This window comes from Cantharellus anzutake (genome assembly GCF_015039405.1).
Source record: "Cantharellus anzutake strain C23 chromosome Unknown EI90scaffold_50, whole genome shotgun sequence".
NCBI classification, from domain to species: domain Eukaryota; kingdom Fungi; phylum Basidiomycota; class Agaricomycetes; order Cantharellales; family Hydnaceae; genus Cantharellus; species Cantharellus anzutake.
The window spans coordinates 177,364-193,421 of record NW_024067000.1 but is presented as its reverse complement, the minus strand read 5'-3'; the positions used below and the strand labels follow the sequence as shown (position 1 = coordinate 193,421).

Below are 16,058 nucleotides of genomic sequence, written 5' to 3'. Positions count from 1 at the left end.
AGATGTGGCTCAGATGTGTTTCATCAATTGGGAAACTTGTCTGTTTGATATCCGTTCTCCTCGAGCTTCCTCCTGGCTTGCTTCTTGTAAGTCTGTGACCATGAGTTGGGAAAGCAAGTTGCCATCTGCTCTGAAATCCCTCTGGCCCATTTGTATGCGTGCTGACGACAGGGCTTGCCTACGCTGCTCGATACCAAATGCGAGGAAGGGGAAAGAATGGTGTGTGCGGAATCGCCGCGAATGGTGGGAAAGGCAATATCGTATGTGCTCATTAAATCTCACATAGACTTGCCATGCTTCTTCAATTCCACCCTCACCATATGGGAATAATGTAGGAAATGCCAGCGCCCAAAAGTTGTGCATAGGCTGTGATGCAACACTATTGCCTTCGGTGCGCTCTTTTCCTGGTCTGTATCCAAAGTCACTAACAGGATGCCAACCATGTCAAACTGCATATCCTGGCTCTTGCCCTAGATTCAAAAGCCCATACATGAGCAGTTCGGAGGCTGAAGTGGTGGAGATGTCGGTTTCCATACTTCCTAGTTGCTGGATTGAGACCACGTCACCATTATCTTCATTCCTTATGAGACATCGGCAAAATTCAAGGTATGTCAATCTAATCTTACCATGTTGAGTCTCATTCACACCCTCGTCCATATCATTCTCATCATCACTGGTATCTACGCTGAAATCAGATTGAAAATTTCGCTTTGCTCACCAAGAAACAACTTACATGGACCAGGAACATATGAATCATGCTCCCTGCCGAGAATATCTGCTGCGGTTTCTTGACGGATGGATGCAATGATCTCCACTGGTACATCATCCTCGGGTAAGCTCCCAAGGATCTGTTCGTCGATAACATAGTCTGAAAACAACTTGTTGTTTTGAACCAACCAGGTGAGTGCCTCCAGAACCACTCGACGTCGAACTCGGAATGTCGACTTGAGCCAATTTGCAGGAAGTTGTCCAACCCCGACATAGGTTATGGCGAGAACCGACGCGAGAATTGATGCTGGCCATGGCATTTTTGCCCCTTTCAGCATCTCAATGACATCGTCAGTGTTCATCGGGAATCTGGTAACGTTCCATCGTAAACCAGACTGCTCATGCGTTGGATCCCCAGTAGAACCAGCCTTAGGATGGAGCTTATAAATGAAGCATCGTGGGTAAACCGGTGCGATCAGGAGTTGTTCTGGCACCGTAAGTCTACTCAAGACTTCAGGAACTGGTCCAATCCACATTTTGTTCGACAGCGTGAAGGGGGGAAGTTTGTTTGACGACAAATGCTGAAGGCACTCGCTGCAGAGGTATGCATGTGTTCCTTCGCTACCAGTATCATCCAAAATTCCTTCGGGGTCCAGTAGCATCCCATCGATAAGTACATGTGCAGGGTGAGGATTCTGTATGGGACGTAGGTGATGCAAATGAGGAATATTGGCTATGCTGATGGTCTTCGATTCTGCTAGCCAATGAAGTCGCATGCATGATGCACACACAACTTCAGCGACAGCATCAGATGAAAGTGCATCCAGGAACTCGATGCGATGGTCACGAATCTCCTTTGCACTAGGAAGTTGCATGAACAAGGGCACTGACACTACTTCGGCTGTGTTGGGAGTCGCGCTGGGTGTCGGATATCGTTCATCACCTAATTTTGTCTTCTTTGTACCACTTCCTCCAACAGATGACTCGGTTCGTTTTCGCTTATTCATGGGTGTCAACATCATGTTGGCTGTATTGTGAGTTGCACTGGGTGTCGGGTATCGTTCGTTGCCTAATTTTGCCTCTGTGCTGCCCCCTCCAACAGCCGTCTCTGTCTGTTTTCGCTTATCCATGTCGTTTCTAGAGAGTTTCCTCTCTCTCAGTAACTCAAGCTCCGTCTTTTTGTCAACTTCGAGGCATCGCAAATAGTCCACTAACTTCAAACGATTCCTGCATGCCGCACTGCTAAGTGTTATGTTCAGCTCACGGCACTTAGTCCTGATCTCTTCCATGTTCAGAGGAGAGAGCCAATCCTTCATGACGAGAAGCTGTTAAGGTGGTGTGGGGATATGTTTTGCTAATGTGTATGTTTTAACGTGCGCAGCCCCAAACAGGTATTCTAGTACCAAATAAGTGTGCTCATGGATAATCTCATAATGTCAAGCGAAACAGGCACAACCAAAGAATTCTCTGTCGAAATGTAAGTTCTTTCCATCAGAACATTGGTTCATTTTTCACACCTATCAAATAAGATCTCGACACTCCGCCCATTGTACACCCACACAGGCCCGACTGACCGACCTGAAAGCTGAAAGTAAGTTTCATTTATTCAAACTCCACTGTGTATTCTTTGATAATCAGTGAAGGTGCACTGAGTAGTGCTTAGAGACCGTCACGTCGCACATCTACGGTGAAATGTAACAGGTCGGATTTGTCTCGAGTTGAAGATAAGTATTTTCCATCAAAACCTCGCACTCCATTCTTCGCTAACAATTGTACAAGATCCCAGGTCACTTTGACCAGTACCTGGACACTATCGCATTTCACCTTGACAGGGATGTGCTCAAGCCCATTTCCGATAACCCACAAAGTGAGATTAATGCATCGAGTTTGCAATCTAATAAACTGATATTTGTCACCCATGTCAGAATGACGAGATCTTGAACATGGCTATGTCTACTACGAGGACTAGAACACGTAAAATGCAGACATTTAATGGACTGAGTTCAGTATTGCCAACATAAGTGCACTACTTCGACATGGTGAAGCGGTGCCGAATTGTGCCCATATTCAAATGCTCTAGGTCCCCGGTCTTGGCCCTGACATAAATATGTTTGGCATCGGATTGGTCTTGAGAGGCTAGGCTGACAGGAGGTGATTACCTGCTTGACTGAGGTGTGCCCGGACATTGCTAATCAGGTTTGAAAAAAAACCACTCTGTCAGGGAAGACTCATGAATTACGCCAGTTTTTAAACGACAGAACAGCCGCTAGGGACTGTGCTGGCCGTTTTATTTCACTGATGGCGCTTACATGTGGTGGTCGATGTGAAACTGTATGATGCCGACTTAGTGAGTGGTTTTCTCTGTCATACACACCATATGTGAGTTGTGATGAAAATGTGTCCAAATTCATAGATTTAAAAGTAGGCAGCATCTCCCCACCGACTTTCCTCCCCACAACACCCTTCCGTGCACTCACACAACCCATGCCCACTCTACCATCCAATGACGAGCTCCGCAGTCATATCGATGGCATCTACTTGGGCGACCCAGATGTGATTTCTCAGCTCAAATGGTCATATTCCAAAGGTGGCCGATGCCATGTGCTCACTCACAAATCGACGCCAGCTGCACACAACCCTCCCCCCACTTTGTTGCACGGTTGTTTCAAAGTTGTCCGAAGCCCTTTTTACTTCTCTCCTGATGGTGGATTCAAAGCTAAAGCTGCGAGTGTGAACTTTGGTGGAAGAACTACAGAGGAAGAAGCCATGGGCAAGGCCAATTCCTGGGCTCGACTGGAACGTGTTGGAGATGAAGATATCCTTGGATATGAAGATTTCCCAGTGTACGTTAAGAATCTGAAGGCACTGGAAGGGCAGGTACGCGAAGGACAAACTTCGGTTTACTCCATTGTCACGGACGAGGGTACCCTTGGCACTGAAATAAAAATCATCCACCGGATGTTTGAGGTAATGTCATTTTCTTATATTTCTGCAGTCTTCAACTTGTTCACTTGAGCATCATAGTCGGCTTTGGCCAGTAAGTAGTCTGAAGTTTCGCTCCTCTGTATTCTTCCATATTTATGACACTAGGCACTTCGCATACGCCAACACCCTCCACTCTCGATGGGGGAAAGGGTATGAACTTTGCAATCCTGGCACATAATGTTTTCATATCCGGATATCTGGTTTATTTGTTACATAGGCAGCGCGTCGACTCCTGGTTCCGAACCATCAGGGAGTAAGCAACCAGTTGTGGCTGAAGATAGTGCCGACATAGTGAAGTCCGGTGCTCCACAACTGGGCCAGAAAAGTATGTACATGAATTGAAAGACTTGATATAATCTGATAAACATTCACAATATTAGGAAAAAGAGCGTGTACACCCCCAGCTCAGACAATTGGATCTACGACAGCTGGGCCACGCATTCTTGTTCCTCGCACTCCTGAGTCAACAGTGAAAAGTAAGTTTACAGTGAAACTATCTAATTCACTTTATATTAACAAAACCCTCCAGCTACCGGTGGGATTGATCAGGAGAGTGACGACGTTGATGTCGGCAAGGATGACCCTGGTGTGTTCCTACAGTTAAGATATAAGTATCAATGGACTGACTAGCTTTCTGTATAGACGATGCATTCCTCGGGGATGAATTTGGCCTGCAACACTGGCCAGTGTCCAAGTCGAATATAGGCATTCGTGATCGCATGGTAGCAAGTGGACACTGGTATACGAATCCCCTCAAAGCCTATCGTGAGGGTATTGAGGGTGTGATCCCCCCCTCTGAATACGAGTCTGTGCTACGGGGGGCAACTGTGCAACTCTCCTTCACTCTAACATGCCACCTGATTGGAGGACATGCCACATTTTCGGTGCAAGTTGGTGAAATTATTGTATTGAAGGAAGCTGAGATCATCACTGCTGGCCGTGCAGAGAACAGGTCACCTTCAAAGCGTGCATTCTCAGGACCATCATTCTCCCTGGCAAAGTGCCAGTGCTGCCACTAGAAAAGAACGTCAACTCTCACCATGCTTTTGACTCTGCGCTACACACTCTTTCTGCTAAATGCGCACCATTTGATATTTATTGCTCCACACACAAAACATAACTCTCATTCTTAAACATTTATTAGAAAAAATTTATCTCAATCCTCATTTTACTCAGTATCGATAGTGTCAATCAAAATAACTTATGTTGTGGAGGCAGTTTACGTTGTCAGGAAGCGGATGCAAAAAAGTCGGGTCTCAAGCAAGGTCAGGGCTGCATAGCAGGCATTTCTAGTATCAAGGCATTTGGTTCAAAAATTTCCAAAGCTACATCCAAATTGCTGGGATGCTATGGGAGTAATAGGGGGATTCACAAAGGCAAATCTGGAGCAAAACTAAGACACAACTTGAATGCAACTCCATCATGTGTGGGTACAGTTTTGCCTCAATAGTTTTCACAGTTTAGGATTAGTTTCGAACTAGTTATGGGGCGTTCACAAAGATGGTCCATATCTTAGACTAATTAATATTTCTTTAACACCATCTGCCCTGAGCATGAATGACTTATGTAAGAACTATACAGCTGATGCCGACTCTCAGCCCCCATGAACAACTGATTTTTGCGACACTGAAGCATGCTGTCAGAGTCCGCATGTCAGTTCACGTGTAAGAATCTCCCCGGGAAACTAGTCGTTGTAAAAGCTGGGGGGCCAACCCAGCTGGCGATAAGGCCTTATATACATGAGTTCCGCAACTCATAAGAGCGCGGCTACATTGGGAACACATGGTAGCTGATAGGAGAATAGATCATGTGGATAAGGGGGCAATAACGGGTGAGGGATGATGCAATAGCGGAAATAGCGCATTGAATACAGCCTGCATTCTAACTACGGCAAATCACATGCAGATATCGGCTTATGGGTACTCAACCTATCCGGATAGGGGTCCGGGCCGGTGTCAGAGATCTGGATTGCTGTCGGAGTCGGAAGTACTGTCAGAGTCTGGAATATTGTCAGAGACGGAATACTGTCAGAGTCGGACAAACTGTCAGAAGGCGGATAGAAGACGGATTGGGTTCTGTCTGAGTTGAGGTCGGAGGTGATGCAGAGGTCTGTTGGAGCGCGCGCACGGATATGTGGGTGGAAATATGCGGTGGGTCCAGAAGCGCTGTTCAAGGTTAGCAGAGTGGGATCGCGGCCTCAGCGACTCAGGTGGAGCGCTGTGCCCTGAGCTTGACATTTGGGGGAGATCCCGTATTTACGGATTGACACTCACAGCGGACTTCAAACAAGACTTGCGGGCGGAGCGGACCTGTAGGAGGAGCGCGGACTCCGCGAGCATGGACTCAGAGGGGGGGAAGCCCCCTTTGCAGAAGGAGAGACTCAGACCAGACAGGGGGTACTCTAGTTGATTTCAGACTGAGGTCCCCAAAAGTATTTACAAGGTATATAAATAGGCAAGAGGGAATATAGAAAGGCCGGTCAGTCCGGCGCGGTCCGGTGCGGAGATAAGCGGGGATTGTCAGACTAAATAAGGACAAGAGCCCGGGAACTGGAAACGAGGAACAGATCAATAAACAATAAGTGGCAAGGGTTATTGATGAATAACTGAATGAGATCAATAACCTAGTGCCAATAAAGAGGGGATCAAACGCCGATATTGGCAGGGAAGCAAACAATAAATGGCACTTGGCAAGGAATGAATGATAAGCTGCCAAGTGACAAATGGCCAGAGGAAAAGCAGAGGTCAGCGCACGGTGCCGATACAAGTCCGCAAATAAGCGGGGTCGGTGCGGTGCTGACACAAGTCCGCGAACAGAGGTTGATCTGCCAGCACTGTCACACAAGGACAGCATGAAGGCCAACAGAGGTACAGAGGGGAGTGGGAGTGTTGACCTGACCTGAGGTGTCAAGGGCAACCAGAAGTGGCCAGAAGGTGCAGATGGGCAGAGGGTGCGGAGTGGGCAGAGGGTGCAGAGTGGGCAGAGGGTGCGGAGTGGGCAGAGGGTGCGGAATGCACGGAAGTGGGGCATGGCTGTGACCACATAGCGGGAAGCGATGAGTGTGGTTCGGATGGAGACAAGGCAGGCATGACTGAATGCTGGGAGCGCCAAGGGCTCAGGAACTGGAGGTAAGGTCGGAATACCGGCAGGGTCTAGGTTCTGATTACTGGCCAAGTCTCACGCAGTAAGGCAGGGGGCCAGACATGGGGTTGGGGGCTGGTTAGGATGGGTTTCAGGTCAGCGGATTCGCCTATCGGCATTGGTTTGCTGCTGACGGAGCCCCGGGATTTGTCGGTTGTGACAGCCGGCCAGATAACTGTCTGTGCCCTGACACATGCTTACAGTCTCCAAAATTCCTACTATCAGCGCCACCATCGCTTAATCCTGTCCCAAACCTCTACTGACATAGATGGCTCAGAGTCTAGCAGTATGGATACTGTTACGGTTAAGCCATAACCCTGGATGGATTTGACGGACATTGTCATATCCATACAACTCCAGACCTCCACTCCTGATTCTGGACCTCCATCTCCTCCTCCAGAACTCCACATTGTTACGGTTTAGCTGTAACCCTGAGCGGGAGTGGACTTGACGGATGTCTCTGTCAGGGCACACACCCTGACTAGCCCGGACCCGGACCCGCATCCGGACCCGCTACATTTCCCGCACGCATTCCCGCGCCGCATGCTCCGTGCGCTTCATGCTCCGTGCGCCGCATGATCCGGCCCCGGATCCTGCCTTCATGTGACTTCTGGATATTCCCGGAAGTTTTGCTGATATTGTGGCCACTGTGGGAAGATGGGAAGTTAGCTTCCTTCTCATCTTCTTACCCACAGTAGGATTGTGCCCTGGATAGGGCTGGTTACACCTCAGGGCTGTGGACCATAGGGGAGGGTTGTTACGGGGATGGGGGAAATTCCCCATTCCTCGATCCATTCTTATAGTGGGATGACGAGGGTCATGTCTAGTCTGTACCATAATGGGATATGTAATCGGTGAGTGATCCCAGTCTTGCCTGGGAGCAGATGATCGAATTCCCATTGATCGCGATTGGTGATGTAGTGAGCTATTAAGGGATTGATGATAGGTAGTCAGAGATACCAGGACAGACGGGTCAGCCATGGGTACTTGGCGCTCCTCAATGGAGCGTACCGTGTGCGAGGTCGCGACTTGTGAGATGGGTGAGAACTTCGTATAGTTGCCATCGGGTACTTGGCGTTCGCAGTGCGAACGTACTGGTAGCGGGTTGATATCATAGGCGTGCAATGAGGACTGACTATTAGGGCCTTCGGTGACTTGGCGTTCCCAAAGGGAACGTACCGTTGGCAGGGAAACATGATGACTGGCGAAGGAAGAAACAGACGGTGGATGGGCGGCTACTTGGCGTTTGCATAGCGAACATGCTGGCATCATGGGTAAGTGGGCCTCAGAGTGTTCACGATCTCCATGATCGTGATGGGATGTCGTGTGTCGAGTACTGGGGGGAGAGCGTAGTGAAGAGGACCCATAGGGTACAGATTCCAAAGGACGAAATTCATGTCAAGAGTCTTCGACTCGCAACCTCGAGTTCTCATGGCGAGGGCTGTTAGAGGACTCGATATAACCAGACATATAAGACATATTGAGAGTTGTACAATCACACGGGTTCAGTTGAGTCACAGGGAGAGTTGTTACAGAAGATGGTACACGAGACAGTTGTAGAGCAGTTGTTAGTTAGCGGGAACCGCCTTCGGCGGTTTCTGTACAAGACGTGTGACTATCTACAAATGGTAAGGTCACGGGAAATCCCACGAAACACAAATAACCTCGGCCAGCACCAAAACCCCAATTGGGGAAAGCTTTGCATGAGGGGGGGGGAAAGGGGTAGAACGGGTAAGGAGGATAGGGTATCGGGATAGAGGACGGAAGGGAGAAAGAGGGGAGGAATGATAGAGAGGAGAAGTCTTTGACCATGCGATGGATATGGTCGTTGGAGACTCCGTATCTGTAACAAGGGTCATGGGGACCCAGGAGTCGTCCCCTGACAGTCATATCCATGCATACTCGATCCCGATCTGACTCCTGGACCCCCATCTTCATCACCTCCAGAGTCCTACCTTATCTCCGTCCGCTCCGATACTCACCTTGGACCGAACATCACTCCTCTTGCCACCCTCCTCTTACTCCTCACAACATCTCCACCCTTCCACCACTCTCCTACCCTCCTTCCGTCCACTCCGATACTCACCTTTGGACCTGACACCTTTCCTCTCCTCCACTCCTCTCCCCACTCCTCTCTTCTCTCTCCTCCCTCTGACCCTCTTCCACCAAACCTCTGGCAAGTTACGACCTTCTGCTGCTGTCCCATACCCTGTACTTGGACATCACTTGTACCTTCGCTCAAAGATCCCGTCATAGTTCCAACCTCAGACTTTGACTCCACCTCGGCTTAAGTCCATTGCATTGGTGACTTCATACTATGTAAACACCATTGCCAACATTCCTCGGACTTTCAACCCCACCTCCACAACCTCCGTAAGCTCCGCAACCTCCGAGCTCCATGGATCATACTTGGCACTTTTGCTGTTTGTAATGTATCTTTTGTGCTTTCCCCTCACCCTTATTTGGACTGCTGCTTCTTCCCATTCTAGCCAGTTAGTCATCATCCCCACTTCACCTCATCTTCCTGCCCCTCTGGGCTTCGCCCCCCTATCTCCTTTCAGATGTACCACAGGTTCTAAACCTATGACCTTCGGTGCCGCTCCGCTTTTGTCTTCCCTTTGTCCTGTTCAGACGCCTTTGTTCCGATTCGGACCCTCTTCGTTTCCTTGTGCTTTTGCCCTCTCCATTATATATCGGCACTTGTACATACTTGTTTTAGGCCCTTAGTCTAAAATCGACCTGAAATGCCCCCTAGAGACTTCCTGCTCAACGGCTCTGAAATTAAGGACCAAATGGACAAACAGCAATGGCACAGCGCTCCGCATGAGTCGCTGAGGCCAAGGTCCCTCCTTGCTAAGTCTCCAGTTCCCCTCCAGAATCGTCCACCCTTGCCCAGTTCTAACAATAGGTCGATTTATTTTGATGGACTACACAACACGATCCAGGCTTACTTGATCATTAACGTGCCTGACAATTTGGACATATTGATGGCTAAGTCGATTGAAATTGATCTGTGTCTGTCTCGGATGTGGGAGCCCATCTCTTGGAAGAGGTGGTTTTTTTCGATGGCACAGACTTGGCCAACGCAGGATTCACCAGGCCAACCCTGGGGATTACAATGGTTTGGGGGAGAGTGGGCCATGACGAGGGAGCAGAAGATTGAAGCGGGGTGGGTTTGGGAGACGCAGGGCATCCCCTTGCCATGCATGTGACTCTAAAGACATCCTCGTTGAGTTTGTCGTTAGCCTTATGGAGGGATTTGATCTGTTGATGGGGACGGTTGTTTTCAGAATGCAGGTCATCAGCCTCGTTCTGCAACATTTCATACTTATTCCTGAGCTTGTCGAGCTCATCATTCCTATGTTCGTCTTTGAACATAGTCTCTTACTGTCATATCCATTCCTGGCCATCGACTTCCGGTCCCTCCGATCCCTCCGGCCTACCTCCGCTCCTTCTTTACTAACCTCGGAGCTCCTGTATTCCGCAATCCTCTCGGTACCCCTCGATGGTCACCACCCCCTCCTTTCAATTTATTACCAATGCCTCCCTAAGTATGGAGCCCTGAAAACTTCCGGACAGCTCCGACGTCTGCTAGCGCACTCCCGCCTCTGATGGGCAATACACTCGCCTGCCCTGCAGAGCCCACCTTCAGGCCCATCCCTCCTTTCTGTTTCTGGGTTATCGCCTGCCTTTCTGTTAACCCCATGACCCGACTCATCGGTAATATTCAGTCGGCTAATGTTTAACCCCATTAGCTCCGCTCTGTTTGGCTCCGCCATTTGCGGACCCGTCTTCACTGTAACCATATATATATCCAGCTTGTACATAGGTTACACTTCAGTAATAAAATCGACTAGAGTTACCCCCCTTCAGTTCTGGTTGCCAGTTAGTAAGTTGAGGCACGGACGTGTTACTAGGCACAGCGCTCTTGGCATAAGTTGCTGAGGCCGAAGCCCTCCGCCACAGAGACTTTCCTTCGTCTTGAACCTGGTCTCTGACAGGATTTTATTACTCCCTGACTAGTACACATCTTGTATGGCACCAAAAGTCCTCTGCACTGGTTCACAACTATGCACATTAGTTCCCAACTCTGCCTCACCTTCCCCAGAACCCTCTCAGCCTGGTCCTAGTCGATTGGCGAGAAACCCAGTTGAGTTTCGAAGCTTTTCTAATCTTGAAACCCCTCTTCCATCAACTCCGATCATGTGCCCCATTAGGAATCGATCACCAGTTGCAGATTCCGACTTCGGAGACACCACGGAACAACCCATAGACCCCACCCACTTCTTTGGACTCGGTTCTGAGGTCCCCGACTTCGTTGACCCTCCTCCTGCTGATCCTCCCATCCCCACTGTCCCAACCACCAACGATGCCGAACCCACCTCCAACGTGGCTATTGCACAATTAGCCCAAGCCATTGCCAGTCTGGCTTGTCACACTGGGCGCCCACCACCACCACCATCCTCTGCTCTCCGGACCAAAGTCTGCGAGCCCGAACAGTTTGACAGAAAGGATCCCCGAGAACTCCGAGTATTCTTGGTCCAATGCAAGCTCAATTTCCAGGACCGTCCCCTCGCTTTTACTAGCGACCACACTAAGGTCATCTTTGCGCAGTCCTACCTCAAGGGAATGGCCCTCGATTGGTTCGAGCCGGATCTATTATTCGATCAGAATTCTATGCTTCGTCCGCGATGGATGAATGATTATCAAGAGTTCGTTAATGAACTCCAAACTAACTTCGGCCCTCACGATCCTGTGGGCGATGCCGAGGTTCAACTGATGACCCTGGACATGAAAGACAGGCACCACATCAATAAATACGTCATCGAGTTCAACCGACATGTGTCATATTCGTGCATACCCAACCCCGACCCGACTTCCGGACCTCCACCCTCTCCACCTCCGGAGTCATACCCTACCGCTGCCGTTCCGATACTCACCTTCGGTCCTGGCAACACACCTCCTTCTACCCCCCACGCCACCTCTACTCCTCCCTTCCTCTCCTACCCTATCTCCATCCGCTCCGATACTCACCTTGGACTGAACACTGCCCCTCTCGCCACCCTCCTACTACTCCTCCTCCTCCTACTCCGCTCCCCCTTCACAACACCTCCACCCTCCCGTCATCCTCCTATGCCTCCCCTGTCCGCTCCAATACTCACCTTCGGACCTGATGACTCTCCTCTCTGCCACTCCCTCTTCCTTACCTTTCCCCTCTCTCCTCCCTCTGGTACTCCTCCGCCACCCTTCCGCCAAGTTACGACCTTCCACCGCTGTCCCGTACTTCCTACTCGGACACCGCTCGTACCTTCGCTCCGAGCCTCTGTCATAGTCCCGACCTCGGACTTTGACTCCACCTTGGTCTTAGTCCATTGCATTGGTGACCTCATACTACGTAAACACCATTGCCAATGTCCCTTGGACTTTCAACCCCACCTCCGTAACCTCCGTAAGCTCCGCAACCCCCGAGCTTTGCGGACCGCCTTCGGCACTTTCGCCGCTTGTAATGTATCTCTCATGTTTACCCCTCATCCCTATTTGGACTACTGCTTCTTTCCATTCTAGCCAGTTAGTCATCATCCCCACTTCTCCTCATCCTCCTGCCCCTCTGGGCCTCGCCCTCCCTACTTCCTTTCGGACGTATCACCGGTCCTGCCTTATGACCTTCGGTACCGCTCCGCTCCTTCTACCCTTTGTTCCCGTTTGGACGTCTTCGTTCCGATTCAGTTTCCCTTTGTTTTCCTTGTGTTGTGCTCTTGCCCCCTCCATTATATATATCGGCGCTTGTACATACTCATTTTGGTTCAGTCCGAAATCGACCTGAAATGCCCCCTAGAGACTTCCTGCTCACCTACTGTGAAATTAAGGACCAAATGGACAAACAGCAATGGCACAGCGCTCCACTTGAGTCGCTGAGGCCAAGGTCCCTCCACACTAAGTCTCCGATTCCACTCCGGAGTCGTCTGAATCCGCCCATTCTAACAGTGATTGTCAGAGTACCACCCCTACCCAGTTCATTCAATTCCGACTTACTCCTACTTCTTTGATATTCTCTCACCTGTGACCTCCACCTTTATGTCATTGTTTGTATGTCATGATACCTCCAACACCCATGCCTGCACATCCCACAGTCCTGGTTCCCCACATCCCACTCCCCTGGTTCCCCATCACTGCCTTATCTACCACCTGGCAGCAGAGTGAGAACCAACTCTCTTCTCTCACTCTCATCGCTGCCCAGCCAACACCTGCCTGACTCCCCTCTCATAACAGAGCCTGTCAGGCCGACACTTTGGTTCAGTACCCCAACAGTGATCACATTCAAGCCCCGATAATTGACACACAACCTTAGCGATCCATTTGCTTTCTTCATGAACAAGATTGGCGATGCAGTGGAGGATGTGGAGGGCTGGATAAACCCTTTCGCTAGATTGTCAGCTAGATAGGTCCGTAAAACTTCCCTCTCCTTGTCCATCAACGAATAAATCGGCCCAAATGGTGGAACTTTCCCTTCTTCCAACTCGATTCCTATATCATGAGGCTGATGAGGAGGGAGCTCCATAGCCTCCTTGTCAACAAAGACTTGTGGAATTTGGCTGGAACCTTAGATGCGACGGAATCACCTGAAGGCTGAAGAATATTCCTTGAGCCAGAAGATGCAGTTGCTGCACCAAGAACTGAGACTGGAGTTGGGTCATAAGCAAGAAGGCCAAATTGAGAAACATCGTTGATTCTAAAGAAATCACAAGCTGAAAGCATTGAAATATCAATTGAATCAACATTTCCCGATTTTGATGAAACAGCACCTGGGTGGCTGGAGTTGGAGTTGCAACAAGAGAACCAAATGGAGCTGACACTCCAATCTATGTCAGGATTATGCTTCCGAAGCCAATCGACACCAAGAAGAAGATCCCAAGGCATCTTTACAACGCCAAATGACTTGAATTCCAAATGATTCCCAATCTTAATATTGAGAGTCACAACTTAAGATATGGAGCCATTGGACAGAGGATTTCCATCCAAGCCCCAGATGGGAATAGCAGGATTCAATGCAGCACAGTTTAACTGGTGTTTTTCGACAAAATCTTCGGATACTAACAAGGACTGCGAGCCACTGTCGATCATTGTTTGTGCAACAAATGCTTCATATTCGGTACCCGGACTATAGCATTACATAGCAAGTGTTGTGATACTAACAATTGGAACTTGAATGGGCATTGTCATATTGTCAGGGCCCAGCCCTCGTTCCATGATGGACCCAGGGGAATCCTCCTAGTCGCTGGGGTATCTAGTCCCAGTCTGAGGTCCTCAAACTCACTGAGGGGGCTAGCCCCAGGCTTCACAGGAAATGAGTTGCTATGCATTTAGGGAGTAGCTAGTTACACTTGCCTTCACAGGAAATGAGTTGAGAAGAAGGGTAACCTTCTCAACCTCCTGTGAAGCCACTACAAATGGGAGCCAGGAACTATACAGTTTTCGGCTCTTTGCCGACTTTCCATAATTGGCACCCCCCCGTGGGAAGATTCTGGGTGAGCTGCTCACCCAGAAAGTTCCCACGGTTGTGGCTGTGATGGTTTCTGGGCAAGTACAGTTGAGACCAGGCAAAGTCTGAAAATTTCCCACAGCAAGATCTAGTGAATATATAAGCTTCATTTCTGCACCAAACAACTCCTTTTTGCTCTAGTGACGTAAAAATACAATGTTCAGATTTTTCCCTGTTTTATTTTAGCCATGGCAAAATTTTTTGACCCAATTTCCAAAATAAAATTGATAAATAAGTGTAATTGGTACCCAGTAGGTTATGAGAGGATTAAATGACATTTGAATACAGGAGTTAAGCTCGGTTGAAAATTGACATATGTAGTCGAGTCAACATCAGTCAGAAGCAATTCGGACTCAACCAACAAACCAAGACACCCCTCCAGCTGCCACATTGTTGCATGTATCATTGGCACTTGTTTGGAATCATGTTTACTTTCAAAAGACCTTTCAAATGGTACCAGAGTTGGGCCCCTGTTATAGAGATGGACTAGATTCTTATGGTCCGTGACTGCAAGTAGGTAGGTTGTCTCTGCCCTCCTTCATTATATTTCTCTGTCAAACTCCATGCCAAGCTTTCCCACTGGGTTTTGGTGCTGGCTGGGGGAATTGTTAAGTTTCAAGGGACTTCCCTTGACCATTGAGACTTTGATATTAGATAGAAACCAGTCATATGACATGTAAAGGCAAATGCCGAGGATGTTGATCATTATCGAATACATAACCCACAAACCTTGTACTGTGATTGTAACATCCTCACCATTGTGCCACCACTGTAAACTCAACCTGTAACCCTGGAACCATGTCCACCTCCCTATTCATCCTCTCCATGACAAAACCGCAACGAGGGGGGCATTCCCATGCCCAACCTCCTGCTGCCCGCTCCCACCAGTCCACTGGGTGGTCGAGTGGTTACTCCCATCCAACCAGAAGTTCCCTATCAGGAACTGTAGCCTATTCCACCTCCTCAGGAGAAGGATATGGTCCAGGCAGCTCCAGGATGCCTGGCCACACACCCGCAGGTCCCACTTCCCACAGTCACCCACTACTGTGCACTGGTCCACCAGCCCGCTTTCCCCAACAACTCCCGCTACCGGTACGCTCCCATGAGCGCCAAGTCACCGATAGCCACCAACTGGGTGACTCCCTTTGGGAGTCCCAGTATCCCTCACTACCAGTACGCTCCATTGAGCGCCAAGTCGCCGCTAGTCAAACACTCCCAGCACACCCACTACCGGCACGCTCCCAGGAGCGCCAAGTCCCTGGTAGCAGACAGCCAGGTGGCTCCCTCAAGGAGCCCACATCATACTTGCTACCGGTATGCTCCCAGGAGTGCCAAGTTACCGTTGGCCAACCCACAGGTTGTACTTCCATACACCCATCCTTTTCTGCTCTCCCTCTGATGGCTACGCAGCCACCTCCATTAGTGAGCCGAACGGCTCAGGTTGGGTTCTCCAGAACCCATTCCTGTAACAGCTCCAGCACTTATTTTTTCGCCACTGGCAAAAATTTCATGGTTCAATGAAAATAAATCTTTGATTTGGGCAATTGTGACATACGGAAATGATACCGACACACAAAAGAAAGTGGTTTATACATGTTCAGGGAGTTTCCTTGCATCGGCAAGTTTTTTTCAAGTGTTTGCTTGGGCTCAACTGTAACTCACCCAGAACTTTCCCACGGGTCTG

At 49.3% G+C, this 16,058-nt stretch overlaps 2 protein-coding genes across 2 annotated transcripts; one reads left to right on the top strand and one right to left on the bottom strand.

Moving 5' to 3' along the window:
* Positions 1–444: 444 nt before the first annotated feature.
* On the bottom strand, positions 445–2,024 carry EI90DRAFT_3018962 (uncharacterized protein; the record flags this gene model as incomplete). Its single annotated transcript, XM_039057282.1, has 4 exons — positions 445–572; positions 627–680; positions 734–1,403; positions 1,500–2,024. The coding sequence occupies 4 exons, from the start codon at positions 2,022–2,024 to the stop codon at positions 445–447; spliced, it is 1,377 nt and encodes a 458-aa protein (XP_038912396.1).
* A 1,168-nt stretch (positions 2,025–3,192) lies between these two features.
* EI90DRAFT_3018961 (uncharacterized protein) lies at positions 3,193–4,712 on the top strand (the record flags this gene model as incomplete). The annotated part of the gene is made up of 7 exons (XM_039057281.1): positions 3,193–3,680; positions 3,704–3,745; positions 3,799–3,843; positions 3,915–4,018; positions 4,074–4,169; positions 4,223–4,279; positions 4,336–4,712. The coding sequence occupies 7 exons, from the start codon at positions 3,193–3,195 to the stop codon at positions 4,710–4,712; spliced, it is 1,209 nt and encodes a 402-aa protein (XP_038912395.1).
* Between the last annotated feature and the right edge of the window lie 11,346 nt (positions 4,713–16,058).